Source organism: Plectropomus leopardus, chromosome 9, assembly GCF_008729295.1.
Source record: "Plectropomus leopardus isolate mb chromosome 9, YSFRI_Pleo_2.0, whole genome shotgun sequence".
Taxonomy (NCBI): domain Eukaryota; kingdom Metazoa; phylum Chordata; class Actinopteri; order Perciformes; family Serranidae; genus Plectropomus; species Plectropomus leopardus.
Window position 1 is genome coordinate 19531345 of NC_056471.1, and position 21639 is coordinate 19552983.

Consider the following 21639-nt stretch of genomic DNA (forward strand, 5'->3'; position numbering starts at 1 on the left):
GAGAAACTGAGCCACAGCTCGAGTTATGTGATTCTGCACTTGAGCTGTCATCCCTTAAGATTTTTCATTCGCTTAAGTAAGCTGGAGCTGGGATTGTCAGCATGTAAATCCACTGTGTTGTAACATGTCACGCTCAGAGTCAAAGCAATATGTCTAAGGATATCATATTTATGTGTGCAATGATAATCCGATTTTTTTTTCTTCCTGTTAATATTGTCTCTGCCTCTCACATTTGATCACTTCCTCTTTTTCGGCTCTCTTGCTTCAGTGTCCATCTCATTTTTTAGGCATCCTGCCAGCAGCTGGCATGGTAACAGGTGTCATATATAGACGTTATGGAGCTGCCATCAGCACTAGAGTTACATGACCTCATCTATAAATACATGATAGTGACATGATTTACTGGTCTGCTTCCTGGGCGCTGTCGGTCCAATTAGATAAGGCAAAGTATAGGAGAGATAGAGTAAATCACTTCGCCCACCTTGGAGGAAGCAAACCCATCTGTTAGGGTGGACAGATCTGCTTTGATACTAATAGAGTCGCTCTGTCTTGTCACTGACCACTGCCACAGTGTGGGTCTCTCTCAGGCTCTCTGACTTCTCATTGTGCATTCTGTGTTTTAGTGTGTATACGTTTTTCTGATTTGTTGTGTGCGTGTCGCCTGCTGCAGCAGGGTCAGATGAGAGCCGGGGTCTTTTTCTGAATGTCTGCAGGGCTCAGTTGGGGGTCATACTGTGGTGGGTAAGATAAAACGCTTCAGGGTGGAAATCCCACCGTTTCTCTCAAACAGGTCTCTTGTTGGCATTATCTACCATCAAATTCAGTACCGCTGAAACAGCAGCAAACATAAAGCGGTCGTTTCCCTTTATAACCCCAAATGTGATGCTTTTTTTTCCGCTCGCCCTTTTTGTACTGCAGGTAAAATGCAAACATTTATTCCCAGAGGAACAGAGTTCAAGTGAACCAATTCGATAAGTCACATGGCTGAAATTCAGGTTTGTGCCAAAGGCGGGGAAATGGAGGGGTATATTTGTGTCAGATTGAGTTAACCCTTTAGAACCTGGATCAACATCATTTTTGTTGTGTTGCATTCAGATGCCTTTCACAGATATTTATACCCCTGGGACCTGAGAAAATTGGTTTGATAACATGTGAAAACATTGGGGAAAAGGCAGTGAACAACTTGGCAAGAAATGTTCAGCAGATTGCTTGATAATTAATAATTAACTTGAAAATTAGCTGGGTAAGGGAAAATGTCTATTTTATTATTTTATCATTATTTATGTAAAAGTGTGTTATACACAAAATAAAATATATATATATATACTTCTAGTTTCTTTTTGGATTTTATTTTTCCTTTTCCTTTTTCCTTTTCTTTTACTTTTCTTAATTTCTTGCTAATTTTGGTGACGTTTCTTGTAAAGTTGCTCATTACCTTCTTCTCATGTTTTTAAAGAAATCAAGCCATTTTGCTGAGGTTTCAAAGGGGTAAACAGTGCTGAGATCTGTTGAGATAAGCAAAATTCCTGGAGTGGATGTTTTTGTGAAAGCTAAATTTGAGACTGCAGTAAAAGTACCTTGGAATCATAGGTGGTTTACGTCAGAGTTCATTAATGATGCATTACTTTGCATTAAGATGCCCTTGAGCAGACGCCAGCACCTCAGGTTAAATTTTATCACACATACTGACATGTGCCCCTCTGCGCGTTTTTAAGTGCATGTACAAGTATGTTTACCATCCTCATCGTCTCATCAGAAAGGAGGCGCTCGCCGCCTCTGAACCCTCTCACCTCAAAAGAAATCGACCAACTGCTTTGCTCATAACCTTATCGCAGTTTCACAGAGCCAACCCCCATTTTTGCAGCCCATGAGCTCAGATGAACTCCTCTGGAGGTTTTACTAGAAGCTGACAAGTGTAAAGCTTTTAGCTTGGGAAGTGTCAGTCACACCAGATTATTGTTCCTGTTATGTGGCTGAACGTTTAAAAAGATGACGTGTACAGCAGCGTCAGGCTTCTAGATGACAAAAAGAATCCAAAGAGAGTAGATTCATTTGTATAACTTGAATTATTAAAGATCAGATAAAGCATGTCATTTCCAGTTGGGCTGCTATTTGCAATGGTAGCTGTTCTGTCTGCTCTGTATCTTTGGGCAACCGGCTGAATAGAACATGTTATATTTAAAACCAAGAAGCAGAGATAGCACTAAGTCTTCAAGACATGACTCTTATTGTCTTGGTTACTTAGTTTTTACTGTTTAAAAGGGCAGAATGAAGAGGTGGAGGACACAGAGGATGAAGGTTAGGGTTTAGGAGGAAATTAGGAAAGGGCGACAGCTGACATTGTAGAGGAGCGCAGATGAGAGATCAGAAGTGGCAGGGAAGCAAGAGCAAATAGTGGGGGCGGGAAAGAGGAAGAGAAGCTATAGGGATTCTGTGATGTTCAACGTTTATTGTGTTTCACTCATCTTCGCTCAAGGTTTAAATGACAAGCCTTCGCTTCTACCCAAACTGCCTCCAGCAAACCCACAGGTGAGGCTTCAGCTGTCAACACATTTAACAGGAAATACTGAATAGATGAAGTTCTGATTGTGCAGATGATGCATGATGTTTAAAAGCAATAGTTTGACATTTTAGGGAAATGCATTTACCCATTTACAGTTAGATTAGAAGACTGGGCCTCATTCACCAATATCTTCCTCAGTTTTTTGTTTTGTTTAATGTTTTAATTGTTTTTTCTTCTTGAGAAGTTCTAAGAAAAGTGTATGTCAGATTCATGAGTGTTCTTAAATCACAGACTTGTTCACTTCTGTGTTCTTTAAAGACGTATCTGATCGTCCTCATAAATTAAAAGTTTGTGCCAGTTGATCATAATTAGCATACATAAACTCCCCATAAAAAGGGCATAAGACTGCAGGGCCGTGTGCACACAGAAACTGAAAAGTTGAGAGATTTGAGTCAAGAACATCCAAATGAAAGTCTTAAGGGGGTGGAGCACCTGACTCCAAATGTAAAAAAACTTAAATACCTCTCAAATGGAGGTACTTCTGCAGGAAGTGAATGTCAGAGGACCTGTCAGCATCAGTAGTAGATATAAAATAAAACAGAAAAAGATACTTGGGGTGCTGTAACTCTTTCAATGAACAATGTATCTGAAATGGGTGCAAAACTGATTAAGTTAAAAATAAAAAGTTTGATCAAAAATCTGAGTCCAGAACATGTGTTGTCAAACACAGAAGAAGATGCTGAACACTGGAGGCGCACATATACAGATCTACAGGAGAGATGCTGTCCGATCTATAACATCTTGCAGCAGCAGTAAATGTGCCATGGTGCAAGAAGACTTTGGTTTCAGAGGCTTTGGGCCTATAAAAACTATGAGCAATCACTAATTATTGGACAGCATGTTTCTGTAACATCAGTAACCGATGTTAATTGAACTATTAGTGTAGTGCTTATGTTTAAAGATTGTAATGCTTTCATGAAAGAATGTATTACAATATATTATACATGATTCAAATTTTATTGTAATTTATATGCAGAGGTGAAGAAAACACAATAAACAGTTATTTTGCACAAACAAGTGGGTAAGTGTGCTGTCAAGCATGCATGGATTCTGTCCTTACACAAGAACAAATCCCAAATGTGAAAAAAACATTGGTGAATGTCAGAATCTTGTAAAAAGTACATACATATATTTTAAGAAGAAATTCTCACATCTGTATGGTAAATATGTATCTGTTAGCTAGCATAGCTTAGCCTTACAACTGGAATCTCTAAAACTCACTAATTAATATATTATATTTTTTTAAATGATATTCATGAAAGAGCCTAGCACTGAACCTCCCATAAAATAGTGAGTTGTAGTATTTACACTTTGGATTAAACAGGCAAGAGTTAAATGTGTTAAGTAGTTAATTAGGGAGTTTAAGAGACACTGTTAGGCAATTTTTCTTAACTTTGGACAGAGCATGGCTAGCTGCTTTCGTTTCCAGTCTTTATGCTTAGATAAACTAATTAGATCCAGCTACATATTTATTGTACAGATGTTAGAATGGTTTTAGGTCTTCTCATTAAGAAGAATATTTTCGTAAAATATAAAAGGTCAACACCTGGTCTTACATTCTAATTACCACTCTGCACGAATGAGATATAATGAAGATCTCTGTATGATTTTAGACAGGCTAATTTAGTTCACTATCACCATCAAATGTTTTAGAGGATTATAGGTTATAGCCAAGTGATATGAGTCTCAAGAGAGCAATAAGTAAAGTTCATGGTAATTAAATTGCATTATAGGGGGAGGGGAGGGAGGAAACACTGTCTGTCTGCTACTCTCTCTGTTTCACAGTGTATGAGTTGATGTATGCATCCAGTTGCACAGAAGAGAGATTGCAATGATAAAAAAGAAGAAGAATATGATGATGATGATAGTATTTCGAGAAAATCACTTCCTCTGCTTGAATTATTTGCCTCTTCTAGGCAGTCCTGTCTGAGAAGAGGAAATGGGTTTGAGGTGCATATACCAGCTCAACCAGAAAGCCCTACATATCCAGCGTTTGTGAAGTGCACATGAATTTTCCACAAGCGCAAATGTGCTGCGGCCCATGTGTTGGAAGTGAGATTATCTGGTGTGTCACTTTGCCACGAGTGACATAGTAAAACACCGTCAAGGACTCTCAAAGCTGTGGGGCCGTGATGAAAACTTCACAACTGTCATGTCAGTTATTCATTGCATTTTCACAGTTAAGCAGCTCTGATTCTGTACCTTAAGGGAATACTGTGCCAACTGTTCTCTATCAGTCTTTCCCAATGGATTCCAATAACTTAATCTTTCACTTAAAGATAAAATCTAATGGGAGACAGCAAGCATAATGTGGAGGTGACAACCAGAGAGGAGCATGTTCGATGGTAACACGAGGTGACACAAAGTGCTCACAGCTTGTGAAAAATGTAGTTTGGTATATTTACAGCTTCAATATATTCAGGTTCTGATTTACCAAAATATTTCAAATATTGTTTAATCATCATTTTCCCATCAATTCAATGTCAGTTTTCAGCTAAGAGTGTGTGATAATTAGGGATGTTTTTTTGTTTTTTTTTAATTATGCTAAAAGTACAGATACATAGCATTAAAGTGATACAGATTCCAACAGAGAACTTTTTATTAGCGTTTTTGTCTAAAGAATAAAAACTAAATCTGAAATCACTGCCAAAATTATCATCTCAAAATTTTTAACACTTACCACAGATTTGTATCAGGTTCATAACTCGACAAACAGGTCCCCAGTTGACATTTATTAACACAGATGTGATTTCTTTGACACCACCACATCTTTTTCTCTCAGCCCTGTTTTCAGTGGATGCCTTTGTGCTTAAAGGTTAAGTGAAGGTTTAGTGGGAACACTTAAGTTTCAGCAAAGCATTCTTCTTGGATCAGCTAACCAGGTGCCATTGACAGTCATATTTATCGTTTATTTCTGTGGTAACTTTTTGCACAACGCTGAGTGTGGCTGAAATTAAATAGGATTATTTAATCAGAACCACATCCTGATTGTAGCTAATAAAGTAAAAGATGTAAGTTTTATGCAGCTGGTGTATTGCAAAGCTGATATGAAACTGCCTCTGAAATCTCGGGCTCCAGTGAGTGAAAAACCTACATGAGGTAGTTTTATGCTTGTGCACGTACCTGTATTATTTACTAATACAAAACATACAAAACCTTCCCACCTCATCTTGGGATTTTCTGCACTCTCGGCATCCAGCTAACCAATCACGTTGCCTGTTTTTTTCTCTTTGCAAACATCTTCTGCAGCAGCCGCTTGTTTCTGTGAGTCTGCCGTGGTTCTCATTATGCTGTTATATTTGTGAGGTTCAACACAGCCCGTCTCTGTGACCTCCTGTGGGTGCTGGAGCTCTGCACATCCAATGAAATATAATTGTTTTTTCTCTTTCTGACTAATCACATAGTTAATTTATATAAATGCCACGGACAAAATAAATCAATTCAAGTGCACAAAGACCTCTAGAGCTGCTGCGAGTCAGTGGCTCAGGATAAAGAGAAAGGACTCCACCTTGGCCCCCAAGTGAGCAGATTGCATCTCGGGAGTGAGCCTGGGACACTGCTGAACCCTCTGGAGGTGTCTGATTTCAACAAAATCAGTGAAACACTTCCCTCTTCACAACCCAAAGATGCCATCGGCAGCTGTGGCTCAGTAGGTAGAGCAGGTCATCTGCCGATCAGAGGTTCTGCGGGTCGATCCCCAGCTTGTCAGGGTGTCCCCAAGATTGCCTTGCCACCAGTGTGTGAATGTGTATACGAATGATTAAATTAGATTAGGTCCTGATGGGCAGACTGACGCCTTGCGTAGCAGCCTCTGCCATTAATGCGGGAGTGTGTGAGTGAATCTAGTGTATGGTGCACGCGCTTTGAGTGGTTCAGGGACTGGAGTGGCGCTTTTTAAATACATTCCATCCAATTACCAGTTGGCTTAATTACACTACTATTTAAAATTTGCAATTTAAGTGATACCAACAGCCAGTGCTTAAGAACAGATACCCCACTTAAAGGTAAAGTGTGTAAAACTTTAAATTTAATGGCAGTGAATTGCAGACTGCAACTAGGTAATCAGTGAATTTCCGACGCTGTTTGACATCTCAGAGATGGGCGGCTTGCCCACTACATGGTATTGTGTGCTAACCCCTTTTCTATGATAAGCTAATGTGTGCCCACTCTTTTCTGATGTGTAGTCACCCTTTTTCTCCAATAAATTAAGATCAAAACATTTACAGTTTTTCACTGGAAGCCAAATTACCCACAGAGGTCCATTCCTCACCAAACAAAAAAGACTTTGGTGATTTAAACAGCTAGAAATAATAATTAAGCAGTTTCACATTAGGAATTAGTGTAATTATGGCGTTGCTCATTGCGGATGGGCTTCTCTACGGTGGCCAATGCAAGAACACTGATGGCCTTATCTAGAGCCAGTATTTGATTTGTTCATTCTGGCCTACTGTAGAAACATGACAGAACAACATGCCAATCTCATTAAAAAAGGCCCTCTCCTTATGTAGACATAAAGGGCTCGTTCTAAGGTAAAGAAAACACAATCATTTCTTTTTTTTAGGTAAATATATATATATAATAATTATATATATCCCCCTAAATCCAGCAAACTTTACCTTTAATTCTACACAACATTTTGCTGGTTGGTAATATTTGTCCATCATGCGTCTTTTGAGAAACACTCAATAAAAACCGTCTACAAGAAGCTTGGACTGAACGAAATGGAAGTATGAAGTCATTATTTAATGTCTTTTCTGGGGAAAAAATTGGTGGAAATTCCCTGCACATCTTTTCTAAAAACGATGTTGGCATTTTGTTGATCATTTTTCATTGAGGCAATGAGTCAGAGTTTTAGAAACACAGAGCCACACAACGGCCTCTGGGTTCCCATCAGTCAGAATGACTCAGACCCAAAACACTGTTCTCTCTGTTATTGCATTCTACAAAATAAGGCAAAATGAATAACCGTGTCATATGAAGACACCAACGAGCCGGCAGCTAGATAATTGTGTTACAGCCAATGAAATGTGGCTGCACGCTGCCTGCCTGTCTGTGTGGCTCTCTCTTGCTGTTAGGCGCTCTTGCTTTCTCTCTCTGTCTCGTTGTTGCTTTCTGCACCTCGTCTGGTTTTTCATTCAGGAGCTAAGCGGGCATTTTGGCTAAATTAATTTGTGAATTTAAAATCCATTTGCAATAGCAACCAATCAGGAGGAGAGGAGGACACTGAAGCCCATCATGCCGCTGGCTGCCACTTAGAGCCAGCGCCGGGGAGGTGAATGTAGAGGACAAGTGCTTAGTAACAAGCCATGGAAATCCTACCTAACGAGCCGGGCCGTGTCCTCGCTGTCACACATGACATCAACTCCAACTCCACATACCAAAATATCCACAGTGCATGGCTTATATATTTATTTCTGTATTTTACAGTGAATGTGCACAATAAAAAATAAAATGAGATTTGCAAAAGTTTGCCAGAAGGCTTGTTTCAATACCCTTTTCCGTTCCCTAAAAAACCTTAAAAAGAAAAGTAAAGGCTGCTGAGGAAATTGCGTGGGTTATATGAGATTGTCAAATGCATAACAATGTCCTGCTATATTCTGTAGGACCAATTTGCCTGACAATGCAAAAATAACAAGCTAGCTTTTTGTAGATAATGCTGTGGGAATTGAACAGATTCAGCTGTGTAAATGGTGCAAAATGTGTGTAAAAAAATAATAGTAATTATGATTCTTCATCATTTATAGTAATGTCTATTATTATTTAGTATTATCAATAGGGTATTCTACATAAAGACATTTCAGTGATTGTAACGATGAAGAAATTAAAGATAAAAGAAATTTTAATGATAGATTTCAGCTATCATTTATGTATCTGTTTGGTTTCTTTGGTATAGTTTCCTATGGTCTTTGGCTTCAAAGTAGTTTTTATTTAGTATTTATTGTCTGAAAACAGTGCTGCAGTGCTGACCTTTTATGAGCTCATGATAGGGAACAGAAATTCGCTTTTCGTCTTGAGACAAATCAATATTTGATCAGTAGCCAGTGAAGGACACCGAAAGAATGGAGTGCTGACTTAATTGCTGGCACAACCATAACCCTTTAACCAGGAGTGAGAGAAAAGAAAGAAGGAAAGAAAGAAAGACAGAAAGAAGAACAATCTCTATTGGATGTTCACTCTTCCAGTATCACAGAGAGGTCAGATGTTGAGGTCAGATTCAGGACTGTCTTTGGGCTGAAAGACACTCCAGCAGAGATGCTTATTGACTCCAGAGATTTAACCTGCGTTATCTGATTGGAGGGCAGCCTCCCTGCTGATTAGGACACTCTGCTGCCTATCAAAGTCGACTTTTTAGGTGTAAAACATACTCATGTAAGTCTTTGATAACCTTAAAGGAAGCCTGCAACTTTTTTTGTTAATCCACTCCTTTTTAGCCGTGTGAAGCTAAAGATAAGAGAGAAGATGAGTTTCTTCTTCTAGTGTTTTGTTCACATCTGTCACAGTCCAGATGTTATCAGGAGTACCGAGATGTGGCCTTTGAACATGGACACAGATATGGTTTTATCTGCTACATCGTACCCCCACTGCAAATATCTTGATTTGATTCAATGTTGCCATTGTTTTGATAGTTATCTCTGGGAGAAGCCTATCAAGCAACAAATCAGACCTGGACATGAAAGGCACATACTGAGCAGGTGTTAATAACCATATTCAGTTTATTTGAGTTTTGCTATTTCAGAGCTGCACGCTGTGCACATCAGATGTCAGCCACAGATTAACAGAAACACGTTTACCTAGACGACCTTGCTTCAGCTCATTTAGGTCAGGTTTTTGAGACTTTACTATCACTGGCTACAGTTACATGCACACCAATATTTCCCTATTATTACGAAAATAATATTCTGAACACTGTGTAGGTCATATAAACAGCGTATTCTGTTTAAATATTCAGAATCAGGCCAATTTCCGAATTTAGCATTTTCTGATTAAGACATTTGAGATATGCCGGTATTTTTCTTATTTTTAGGAGCATTATTTGGGCATGTATACAGCCAGTTGGGAATATTTATCTCTCTGGGGTTTTAACCGCAGTTTTTGACACACGGCCTCTGGACTGTTTACAGTCGGCTCTGTGCTTTATCATGGATATGTTGTACACAAACCAATTTAGCAAAAGTTTGCAAAGCTGAGGGTTAAAGATGCATGCAGAGCAAAACCCCACATTTCGGATTAGAAGGAGAAACACTCCTGCTTTTAAACTTTATGCAACACATAGATGTCAAAAGATTTTTAGATATGCGCAAATTTCACAGTGCCAACTTTTGCGAGAAGGTAGAGGACGGAAAGAGAGAGTCCAACAAGTCCACCATTGATAAGAAACTGTGAAAAGAACAAAGACGCAAAAACGACAAGTGGCTCCAGCTGTTCTACTTTTCTATATTTTGATGTGAGAAAAGGCATTTTAGGGCACGTTAATTGGAATATGCAGGACTGCATATAAACGGGCGTGTTCGTGGAATATTCATTTGCATAGACTTGTAAAAGCTTATGAGGAACATTGTCTTTTTTGGAATAAGGGCAAAAACTGGACTATTTTGTGCATGTAAACGTACTCAATGTTGTGCAGAACCTTGTACACACTATAAATTGTTCTAGCGAAGCTCTGCTTTTTTCTCTTTTATCTCCACAAAGCAGCCAAACCGAGCCACCATGATGATAATGTCTTTAGTCAGGAGTCACAGTGGTTGGTTACAGCTTGAGTCCTGTGGACAGGAATATTCCTGATGTAGGCTACCACTAATAGCACCAACCTAATGATATCATCGACTATGGTAAAGGCTTGACGTGGATAACAAAGATTTGTTATGAGCTGCACAGTGTTTACATAGTGTTATCGTTACAGCTTTTGGCAGATAAGTAAGATACAGTATCTGTTGTGTCAGACGTCTTGTCTGTAAATTCCATATATATCAAAGGTCAAGTCATTACATGCCTGACGAGCTTGAAATTTCATTTTTAATCATGATCCACACACAGGTTGTGTGAAATACCTCACCTTATATCTGGCATTAACACTCTTCTAATTTATCATCAATGGAAAGTTGCTCACCCCGTGTTACATTTAATTCATAAAGAAAACTGTTTTTATTTTTCTCACTTACCTCCATGGTAAATTAAGTATCCAGAAAATGTTTTTGATGAACTGAAATTGGGGTCCAAGTGTGCTATTGTTCACATGGTCACGAAATACATGGATTTTTTATATATTCAGTATTTCTGAGACCATTTAAATGCAGTCTTAAACCACAATAAAACACTGGGTCATTGGGTTAAAGCCTTTGTGCGCTGTTGATGTGCTATAGTTGTCATGTGTTACTACTAGCTATTGTTATTATCAAGGGACTGACAGCTAGGTATGTGCTAATGTAAGAGCAGCAAAATACCTTTGCAATCCAGTGTCAATGCCCGTAAGTCTGTTGCTTTGATTTAGTACCAAACCAAATATCAGAGCTATATTTTTTATGTGACAGCAGTGACAGTTGCGCCACTGGTGTTTCTTAGAGAGGAATAATTATTTTAATTTGTTCCTTGGCCCCAATTTTATTCCTTGGTCTGCTGTTTCTCCACGCTCAGTTTGTAAAATATACTCAATTAGCACACAGTGAGTTTATCACCGTTGACTCAAAAAACAGGTGAAAAAAACAGTTGCTCTCTCTCTTAATCAGAGATATTGATCAAGTTGAAGAACAGCCAAGCCACTCGTATGTGGTATTTTCTTTTCTCAGTATTAATCCATGAAACTGAATTGCACTGTTCCAACAAGAGTCCAGTGTAGGCCGATTGAAATGAAACAGAAAGCTCCTTTAAGCCCATTCAACCATATCACTGTTTTCTACTAACCCCTCTTCATCTAAGTCCAGACCCCCGCCTAATCCGCAGCATTAAACTCCCATCTCTTTACATTCAAATATCACAGTTTCCTCCGCCTGTAATATGATATGAAATTGTCTAATAAAGGCCAGTGGGAAATGGTGTGGGATATGGCTTTGCCTCATGCAGCATCAATTTCTGTGTTTTTCTTTTTCATTCTTATTCTGTCTCTCCTGTCTTCTTGTTTTTAGTAGTCCTGGGTCAGTCTGTCCCTGACCCAAACAAATAATTGGGAAGCTAAAAGCACACAAAGGCCCGTGGGATCTCAGAGCGCCTTATAAACAAAATCAAATGCCAGCTAGTGTCTGGCCTCCTCGCTGTTGTTCAGCAGTCATAACGATTCATTATTCTGTTTCAAACCAACAGAGAAATTTCTTGATCCTAATCCCCTCATGTGGCTAAAAACTTGAATTACTTTTGGATTTTTGTCCATTTAAGATGGCTTTTTCGCATAATAAGCCTTTAGGGGAAAAAAGCAATTGGGATTCGTAAAGCTGATTCCTAAGAGAAGATGGCGGTATAGACCTGTCCTTCCGTACCCTTCCCTCCTTCCTTCTCCTGTTTTCTCCGAGCAGCAATATTTAAATTTCCCCCACCAGACTTGGAAATGAAAGTAAGCATCTTCTAGCTGTCTGCTCCCATTTATCACTGCACCCCCACTGTTTTGAGATCCCCTTGAACGTTCAGGCGGTCGCTTATAGCTTGAAGGTCACGGGAGTTCATTTAGAGTTTAAACATCTGTAGCATCTTATAGAGCTAACACTTTGAAAGTTTATACCTTACAGTCACTGTTATTCGTGACTTTTTTTTTTGTTGAATCGGTGATACAGGTACTCTTCTGCCTTGCACAACAGGCAAAGCCAAAATGCACAAACAGACTGCTTCTGATCATGAGATATAAACAAGAAAGCCAACATTTTAGCGAGTTTTAAACATCCCTATTGGTCTCATTAATTGGGCTTCTGCCAGCGGGTTATGAGACAAGCGTGACTCCCCGTTTGTTATACCCTGCTACAATTGGTTGGTCTCAAGAGCTCTGCCCTATGGAATATTATCCTCAGACAAAAACCCTGTTTCCCAGAAGGCTTGTGTTACTGACACATCCAGACTCTGAAAAGCCTCTTGTTAACAACAGCTGTAAAGTGAGCTTGTTCTATTCTATTGCTCTTTCTCGAGTTTAATCTCTCCCTCTTTCTCTCACTTTCATTTCTGCTTCCTTCTGTCTCGTCGTGCATGGGGGAGGATCCTGAATTAATTAAAAGAAAAAGACTTTGAAGTTGGATACTTAGCCTCGAGGCATTCTGTTCCATTTTTGTTGTGGCGGCGGATGAATTTTTTGTTGTTTCGTAGATCTAACGACCTGGAGATTCAGCCACTGGACAATCATCTGATTAGGCACTAACTTTGTTTATTTTTTCCGCTATAGCCAAGCCCTTCTTAATGTTTAGTAGACAATCTCTTCCACTTGTGTCCTCTTCTCCTACTGTCTTCTACCTTTTCATGTGATTACATTCTTGCTCTTGAGTTTGACCTCAGACAAAAGTCCTTTTATGTTCCAGTAGCGGTGTAACAATGAGCCTAGCCCATGCCTCAGGTTGGGGAGTACCACATTTCTCTGTAATTGGATTGCCATCATATGATTTCAGAAACAGCAAACTGCTAATTTGTCGCAGTTACTGCTGAAGCACAAAAGACACTTTTGCAGAAAATAGTCAGTAGGATTTCTCAGAAACAGGAGCATTTTGGTTGTCACTTTAAACACACAAATACTTGTATTTCTTTCCTTTTTTTTTTTTTTTTGGTGATGTAATGCTGTGTAATTTCACGGCATGGCAGTGATATGAATTGATCTACAGACTGTGAACAGTGATGACTGGAGATTAAAATGTGACAGCAGTCTCAAACCTGACTTGAATGTGTGATCAGTAAACCCTTCATCATACGCAAGTCTCCTGTAAGCAAGAGGTATCTTTTTTTTCTCCCACAATTCCTCTCTGCAGTCTCCGTAGCTACTGTAATATAAATAGGGACCTGTCCTTTTTTGTTTCAAAGAGAAATGGGATCATCTGTAAAGAAATGAGACCCAGGAGCCCCTCAACACAATGAAGTCATATGAGGGGGCGGTGATCTAACCCAAGATGATGGCCTGTCAGCGGCTGCAGTTGTAAGTGTGCCCAAGACGGACAGAATAAGGACTAAAGTAGAGAGACACCGAGCGAGGAAGGAGACAAAAAGTCAGGTCAGAGGGAGAGGAGATGTACTGTAGAAAAGAGAGAAAGGTAGAGAGTGACGGGAAGACAGATAACGAGGGAAAAGGGAGCAGCAGAAGAAACAGAAGACTGAATTAGAGGGCAGGCCAGACTGGAGCTCCTCTGCCAAGCTGCCCCTCTCAGCACGGGACTCATGCCTATTTCCATCGCATCAACCCCCTCCATCTCTGTCGCACTCTCTGTTCACTCTCATGACATGCCACGTCCAAAGCTGAATCAGTGAATGAATGATATTACCTTATGCTAAGAGCCCTGCCTACCGCAGCACACCCCATCATGTGCCTCAAGCAAATGAAATGCAATTCGTCACTCATTTGTGCTCGGCTCTTATTTCCCTCCTCCCTCCATTCATAACATCCATGGCTTTCCCTTCCCTCCTCTGTTTAGCTCCATATCCCTCCGTCTGTTTTATCTCTGTCTCTGGAATTGTACTTTTTAAAACATATAATTATGTATATCCGTTCATTCTTGCTTTCCATGCCAGTATTCATATAGTTGGATGGAGCAATGGATTGATTATGAAAAAGCACTAAAATGAAAACTGAGTCCACATTTGCTGGTAGAAATAAGCTCTTTTTAAGTTGAAACTTAGCCTGGTTATAATTTAAGTGTGTACAAAGTGGAGATTTAAAATATTGCTTGGCATCCTTAAAATGTTGGGAGATATGCCATAGCTGATGATGTAACAGTAACTTTCTGTTTATATAGTGTTTTACTGGATGGCACTACACATTTTTTCTAGCAATTTATCTATATATCTAAATATATTTGATTTATACATTTCTAGCTACACTATAACTATTTACCAGTGAATGGTGCTAGTGGATTTAGGGCATGTCCAACTCCACAGCCAGTTAAACAGCACATAATCTGGGCACGAAGTGAGGCGCAAAGGTCGGAGTTGTTGTAATGAGTCCCTTAATTGATCATAGGTGTGTTTTCGGTGTAATATGAAATCAACCAATGAGACTATAATCTTCCATTCCATTTAAAATCCAGATCGGCCTGCAGCTGGCGCAAAGCTGTTTACAGACGGATTCAGCAATTTCTAAAAGCAAGTGATTCTCTCCTCAGAATAATGCATGTTACTGCAGTAAATATTGTGGGACATTTAAGAAGCAAAACTAAAAACTGTAGTTATAAACTTGATAAAGGAAACAGGACTAAACTTGGCTCCTGAAATAATCAGTGTCCCGCTGCTCCTTACATCTGTCTTAGTGGGAAGTCGGACAACAGCTCTGCTCTTCTGTCTGCTAAATCACATTTTAGAGAATGCCATTAATATTTTCCTTATTAATGATGAATTGTTTCATCCACCTGCAAACTATCCGTGCATCCCTGTGTGTGTAATAAGCAGAGTTTGCACGAAATGTGAATCCTCCTATGTAGCCGCATTTTACTAATCTAAATAATACATGATCTCCTTCATGTTGCAGACCTCGGCTCAACAGTAAATTGTACACAGCCTGGGTCAATGAGTAAAACATACTGTGTTAATCACATGTTATTGCTTATAATGTATGCAATACAAGTTGGCTTTATAGCCATGATGCCAGCTTTGATGTCGACTCCTTTTCAATGTGCCTGGTCATGTCAATGACAAGAATAGAATCAAACCAGTTTTTACGCTCATATAGACCGGAGCGGCTAACCAGTCATTGTCCCAACTCTAGTCAGAATAAACTTTAGATGCAAACTTTGTGATGGATTTTTGAACAGATGATGGAACCTTAAACTGATGTCTTTCATCACTGTCAAACAGTTGCTATAGCTGCTATAATAAATATTTGACAGCCATCATTTGATGTTATAAAATGTTATCCTCATTTGGCTTGACATTTAATTTTGGCACCTCCACCTCCAGCATGTCGCCATCCATCCAACACTTGCTGGCACCCTCTCCAATCACAGCCCTTTCTGCCTCCGTTCCTGCCTTTATCCATGTTTGTCTTTGCTCCCCCTCTCAATCTTTGAGTGATTCTAGCCGTCTTTGATGTCTGTTGTGTGTTTTAATGAGTCTGTTGTTGACGGTTGCTCTGACTCCCTCCTCTCTCTCTCTGCCACTTGTCCTGCCTGCTGGGCTGAAGCCACAGGAGTGCCAACACAAGTCAGGCAGAAACCTATCACTCACATACAACAGGCTTTTTTGCGGTCACTTATAGAGCGGATACACACAAACAAAGATTATTGTCATTATTTACTTACATGTACAAGTAAAGGCAGATGTTGTCTGCATACATATATACATTTGGTGTGTCATAAATGTATAAATGCAGATACACCTGCAGAGTCTACCACATAAAAACAGGTTGAAACACACATGCATGCATGTAGAGGACAGAGGAGTTTGTTTCACTGCAGTCTCACGGGAGGCAGCTGTGTTCTGATGTATTAATCATCTTCGTCTCCAGCTTGCCAATTAATGACCCATCTGTCCCCTCTCACTGATGTTCCACTTCAAACCCCCTCATACACAAACACACTCACACAGGGGCTGCGACACAACAACCGAATGCAAGTTCCAGTGATGTAACTCCAGCTCCGGTTTCAGGGAAATATTAACAGACACTGCGAGCCACACACTCTCATCTGTATTCATGTAGGAGACCATAAGAAGAGTGTTTGTGGCAACTTTATCAGGGAGGAGTTCTCCTCTTCAGTTGCGTTTAGGTGGCAGACGTCGTGCGCTCAGGCTTGTCTGTGTGTGTGTGTGTGTGTGTTTATGTGTGCACTTATGTGGGTGTATGTGTGTGTTCGTAGGCTTATCAGGTGAGCCCGGGCAGAGTGTCAGATGCGGTAATGGAGGCTTCAAAGACAAGCGCTGCGGTGAGTTCCCTGGCTGCCTTTTTCCTTCCCTCCCCACCCTCCTCCCCTTCCTCCCCCTCCTTCCCTTTCCCTGCACGGAGGCAGACAGGCACACAGGTAGACACCTGGATAAGGAAGGGATGCAGGGAGTGAGATAAGCAGGCAGATAAATAATTAAGTGGTTGCAAAGTCAAACAGACAACAGGCAGACAGAATAAATCAGGCTGAGCGACAGGCAGAGGAAATATTGGAAAGCAGGGAGGCTGCCTGACGGACAGGACAGACAGACAGAGGTACAGTCACACAGTCAGAGTCGTGGCCAGGTGCTTGCCCTGCCCACCTCCCTTTCACTTGCATGAGTGGAGCCACATCAAACACCCGCCGCTTGTCTGCTGCTTTGTTCTTCTGTTCTCTTTGCAGCTGTGGTTGTTGTTGTTGTTTTGATGCCCATCGTCGTCGCCGCCATCGTTGATTTGCTTCTTTTTGAACGGCAGTTCTATTTCTGGCTCACTATTTGCTTGTTTCCATTTTCATCTTTTGTACTGTATATTTGTTAGAGTGAGTTTATTTATGTGTGTTTGTCTCTTGATTTGAATTTGACAAAGTCACAATTAAGGGATAGTAATTGAGTGTTTGATTTTTCAAAATGCCAGTGGAGGTTGATTTGTTAAATTTTTTAGGGATCATATGGTCATTTGGAGGGCTTTAAAGGGGAGCTAAACTAGTTAATATTAAATTATACATATTATACATATTATTGTTATGGTCTAAGACAGTCCATAACTATTAGACACATGAACAGCTCTTTCCCAAAAACCAAAAAACTAAAGAGCTGAAATTCTGAGAAAATGTGTGATATTATCAAGTATAAAGACTAAAACTGATCCATAGATAATAAATAGATAAAGATGTTATGGATGACACTGAGAGCACCCAAAGTAATTTTCTGAGTATATCTGGTTTCTGACTTTGAGAGAGAGAAACTCGTGTTCACAAATATTGATTAAACTCTCCAAGGCCATGGAAATAACATACTGGAATTCTTGATATAGTTGGTGGTGAATATTAAAAGGCCAGACAGTTAAATCATCACATTACTGACAATATGTACGCCAGTAAAACAGCAATATAAACATTTCTAACTATTAAAAAGAAATGGATTGCACTATAGGATTGAATTTCTTTTCATGCCAGCAGCAGTGAATTGCATATTTTGCTTCAAATGCTGATTTCAAGGTGTTGACCTGTCAGTGTAACCCTGGTATACTCCGCTATAGATTTCATTTAAACTTTATTTTCATACAGAAACCTATTCTGTCTCTTAGACTTTCATAGCATGTGGACCCGACTTCTGCTTTCAACTTTATTTTGTCCCCAAAGGGCAATTAGTTTTACAGCAATACATAAAAGAACATAGAAATACAGTACAGCCCTGAATACAAGCGCGCTGGCAGTCCAACAACAATAGTTACTGTTGTCTGACTTTCACATTATCATTGTAAACAAAGCAGAGCAGCAACAATCATCCAAACAAAATTCAAGGCTGATGAAATCTACACAAAAATAAAAATACACAGGCAAAGTAAGGGTAAAATTTACTTTTTGAAACTTCTTGAAATGACTGGTTGCCAAACATTATCAGCTACACATTTGTAAATGGACCTCTTTGCATGGATTTCATATGTTAAAAAGCAACTCTCAGGACATTATCCACAAGAGAATATGGAACAAAAGAAGGCAAAAGTAGTACAGCTTTGTATTATTTTCCTTAAATGTCACAGAAAGCATAATTTGATAGTGGCCATGTATTTTGTATAAAATTACTGTACATCATTTCTGTGTTGTAGTTGACCCCAAAAGATGTATGTAACTTGATAATCTGTGATAACACTCTGTCAGTTCCTTTCTATGTCATTTGACTTTCAGTGCAGTATTTGAATAGCACAAAGGTAACAGCACAACCTTACAATGTAGGACTCAACACTTGAAATCCTTCTGTTTTTCAGTTTAACTGTAAAAATGCATGAATATGAACGTATAAAAATTTATATTGTGTGGGTATTGGGTTTTTTAAAGGGCACTGATATCAGAGACTTCACCAAAAACATCAGATACTATGGCATGCTGCTTATTTAGTTTTTGTTTAGTGAATAAACAGAATTGCATGTTGAGAAATTTTAACAATGAATTAGCCCATTAGTCATCGGGCAAAAATGTCGTCATGGTACATTTCTGCAAACCGCAAATATGTTATATTTGCATGTTTAATAAAAATCATATTGATGTTTCTACAATGGCATAGTATAGAGCCGGAGGGGATGATGGATGACATGTCACATAGGGGAGATGCCAACCAAGCTGACCAGCAAACAACAAAACAGATTGTTTTTTGCAAGTCATTCCTCAAACGCAGATGTTTTTCAGCAACGCAACACTCTTTTCTACTGGATATATTTGCACAAAGACTAGACTTGTAGACTTTTCCTACCAGGATTATGCCCCCAGAACCAGGTATTTCATGCAAAAACATGATATTTTCCTATCCATAACCAGGTCGTTTTTGTGCCTAAACCTAACAACCACGTATTAACCACAGTGTTGTTGAAACATTAAGTTTCAACGTATCCGGCACAAAACAATGTGCAAACGTAAAGTGGTTTGCAGAAATATACAATGCCAACATTTTTTTTCTGGTGATTCAGTTGTATTTAATCCATCAGGTTTTGAACATTGTCTTAAAATGACTTTTAAAATGTAAATACCCCAAATTGCAGCATCCACAACCTTGCTTGTGTCATGTCAGTGCACATTCTCCGCACTCTACCTGTGCTAATCTTTGGCCATATGTCCTTGTCTCTGCTCCTTCCTCCTCCTCCCTCCAGCAAACCCTGGAGAACAACCTGACCAACCTGGTGAAGAGGAATAGTGAACTGGAAAACCAAATGGCAAAACTCATCCAGATCTGTCAACAGGTTGAGGTATGCAACATGTCTTTGTGTTTGTGTCTTTAGTCACAGAGTCAAGGTTAAAGTAGTCATAACTGTCACTGTAATGGTAATAAAAAACGTAATGAGATTCTCAATTGTTCCCTATAGTCTTGGAGTATCTGAAGGTCAGAGGCACAATGGCAGCAATGGAGCCATTATAGTTTCACTGTCTTGATGATGGAATCTAGACTAGAGGCGTAGTTGATTAACTGTAAGTGGAGCTCTTGAAATCACAAGAGCTACCCTGAAATTGAAGTGCGTGTTGTCAGACGTACCATCCGTAAAATCAGTGTAGTCCCTCATCCAGCACTTTGTATCAAGCTCCAAAACAATCACAACAGAGGTCAAAGTTTCAGTTCTTTAGTTGCTGGACCCTGCAAGACATTAGAAAGTTTTGAGGCCTTAACCTTCATGAATTTTCCCCTTCGCTTCAACAGGGAAAACATAACACCCCCTCCACCCCCCCCCCCCCCCCCCCCACCCCCCGCCACCAAAAGCCTGTCACTGGTATTGATTGTATACAGTTTACTGCTTTTGCGATTGGTGACTGCTCTGATGCCACGCTCCTCACACGTTATCTTCTCTGTGGAACATTTTTGATTGAAGAAGCGAGTGGTAGAAATTGAACCTTTTAATTTCTTTTCTTTCTTTCTTTCTTTCTTTCTTTCTTTCTTTCTTTGTCTGTCTCGCTTTCCTTTTTTTTCTCTCACTCCTTCTGAATCATGGTTTCTTGCCAGCAATAAAATCTGCACTGCATTCTTTCAGTTCTCGTTAGTAGCTACTGATCAAATATTGATTTGTCTCAAGAATGAAAGTGAATTTCAGTTCCCTAATGTGGGTTCATAAAAGGTCATTGTTGCAGCACTGTTTTCAGACAATGAATATTGAAGAATTATTACTATGAGGCCAAAGATGAGAAGAAACTATACCAATGAACCCAAACAGGCACATTAATAATGACTATCTTTGAAATCTATCTTATCTTCAGTCTTTTTACAATTACTGGAATGTGATTATGCAGAATGATCATGTTATCTATCATTTTATCTGGTGACTGATGCAATGCACTGCCATGGAAACGAAAACACCCAATACCAGTGCAGTGAGGCTCTCTATGACCTCTTGTACGTTGCCGATGGTAGCTCTCCAGACAATCTGACTCAAACCGTGACTCAAAAACAAAGCATGAGCTGGAGTAGCTCTCAGCAACCTTCCACTCTCAATCTGTTTAAAGAGGCAGTTATGTAATTCAGAGACTGGACTGACCACTCCACCGTAAGCAGAGCTACCACCAAAAGCACTTGTGCAATATTCCCTCCTTTCAAGGTGCGAACAGCCTAATGTGATGCTTTTACTATGTGCTTCTTCAAGGTCATTCTCTCAACTGTGTCTTGTAAAACAGTGAGGTTTGGTTCTTGTGCATCTTACTGTGCTGAATTTGATTTTTAGGATGAATTACTGTTGCAACACGCAACAGTTTAAGTCCCACCGGAGCCACTCGAACAAGAAATGTATGTTCCCAAGTCAAAGCAGATAAGATTATCTGTGTAGTGGAATATATCTTCCCAGTAGGAACTTTATTTGACTTGTCACAAGCCGGCAATGTTTCACAGCACAGCCGCTTCAAGTTAGTGACATCCTTGGAGGAGTGTTTGCACTCTAACGTCCTAGCGTGATGCTGTGCCTGTCTGCAGAATATTATACTTCAGCCAGTCACTGCTGACCTCTTCTCTTTGGGCTTGTGTTGTGATTTAATGGAGGAATCCGGCCAGAGAGTCCTAATGCTTAGCCAAGTGTTTGTGCTACATTGCTAATATGTGCATTCACAAACACACACGCACACACACACACACACACACACGTGAGTGCATACTTTCTGTCTTAACGCACTGGCTCTTAATAAACGCCATCATTTCTCTTGTGAGAGTTGACATTAATGGCCACAGAGGACAAATGCACTTTGGTGCCGCCATCACTCTGTGTGCGGTTCATTTCTTATTAGGCGAGCCTGACTCCATTTTCTCGGAGTCACTCCGAGGTCCATGAACAACAACTCATGCAGCCGCTCACCCAATCAAAATTAAAT

At 39.8% G+C, this 21639-nt stretch overlaps 1 protein-coding gene across 4 annotated transcripts in view; it reads left to right on the forward strand.

Annotated features, from left to right (window-relative positions):
• The window catches only part of mid2 (midline 2), a 175970-nt gene that overhangs the window by 102415 nt on the left and 51916 nt on the right, over window positions 1-21639 (forward strand). For 3 of the 4 annotated variants that reach the window (XM_042493808.1, XM_042493809.1, XM_042493807.1), the window contains 2 exons: window positions 16522-16587; window positions 19449-19544. In XM_042493808.1, the coding sequence (XP_042349742.1) occupies window positions 16522-16587; window positions 19449-19544 (162 nt within the window). The remainder of the gene's footprint in view (window positions 1-16521; window positions 16588-19448; window positions 19545-21639) is intronic. The other variant, XM_042493810.1, reaches the window with a different exon arrangement.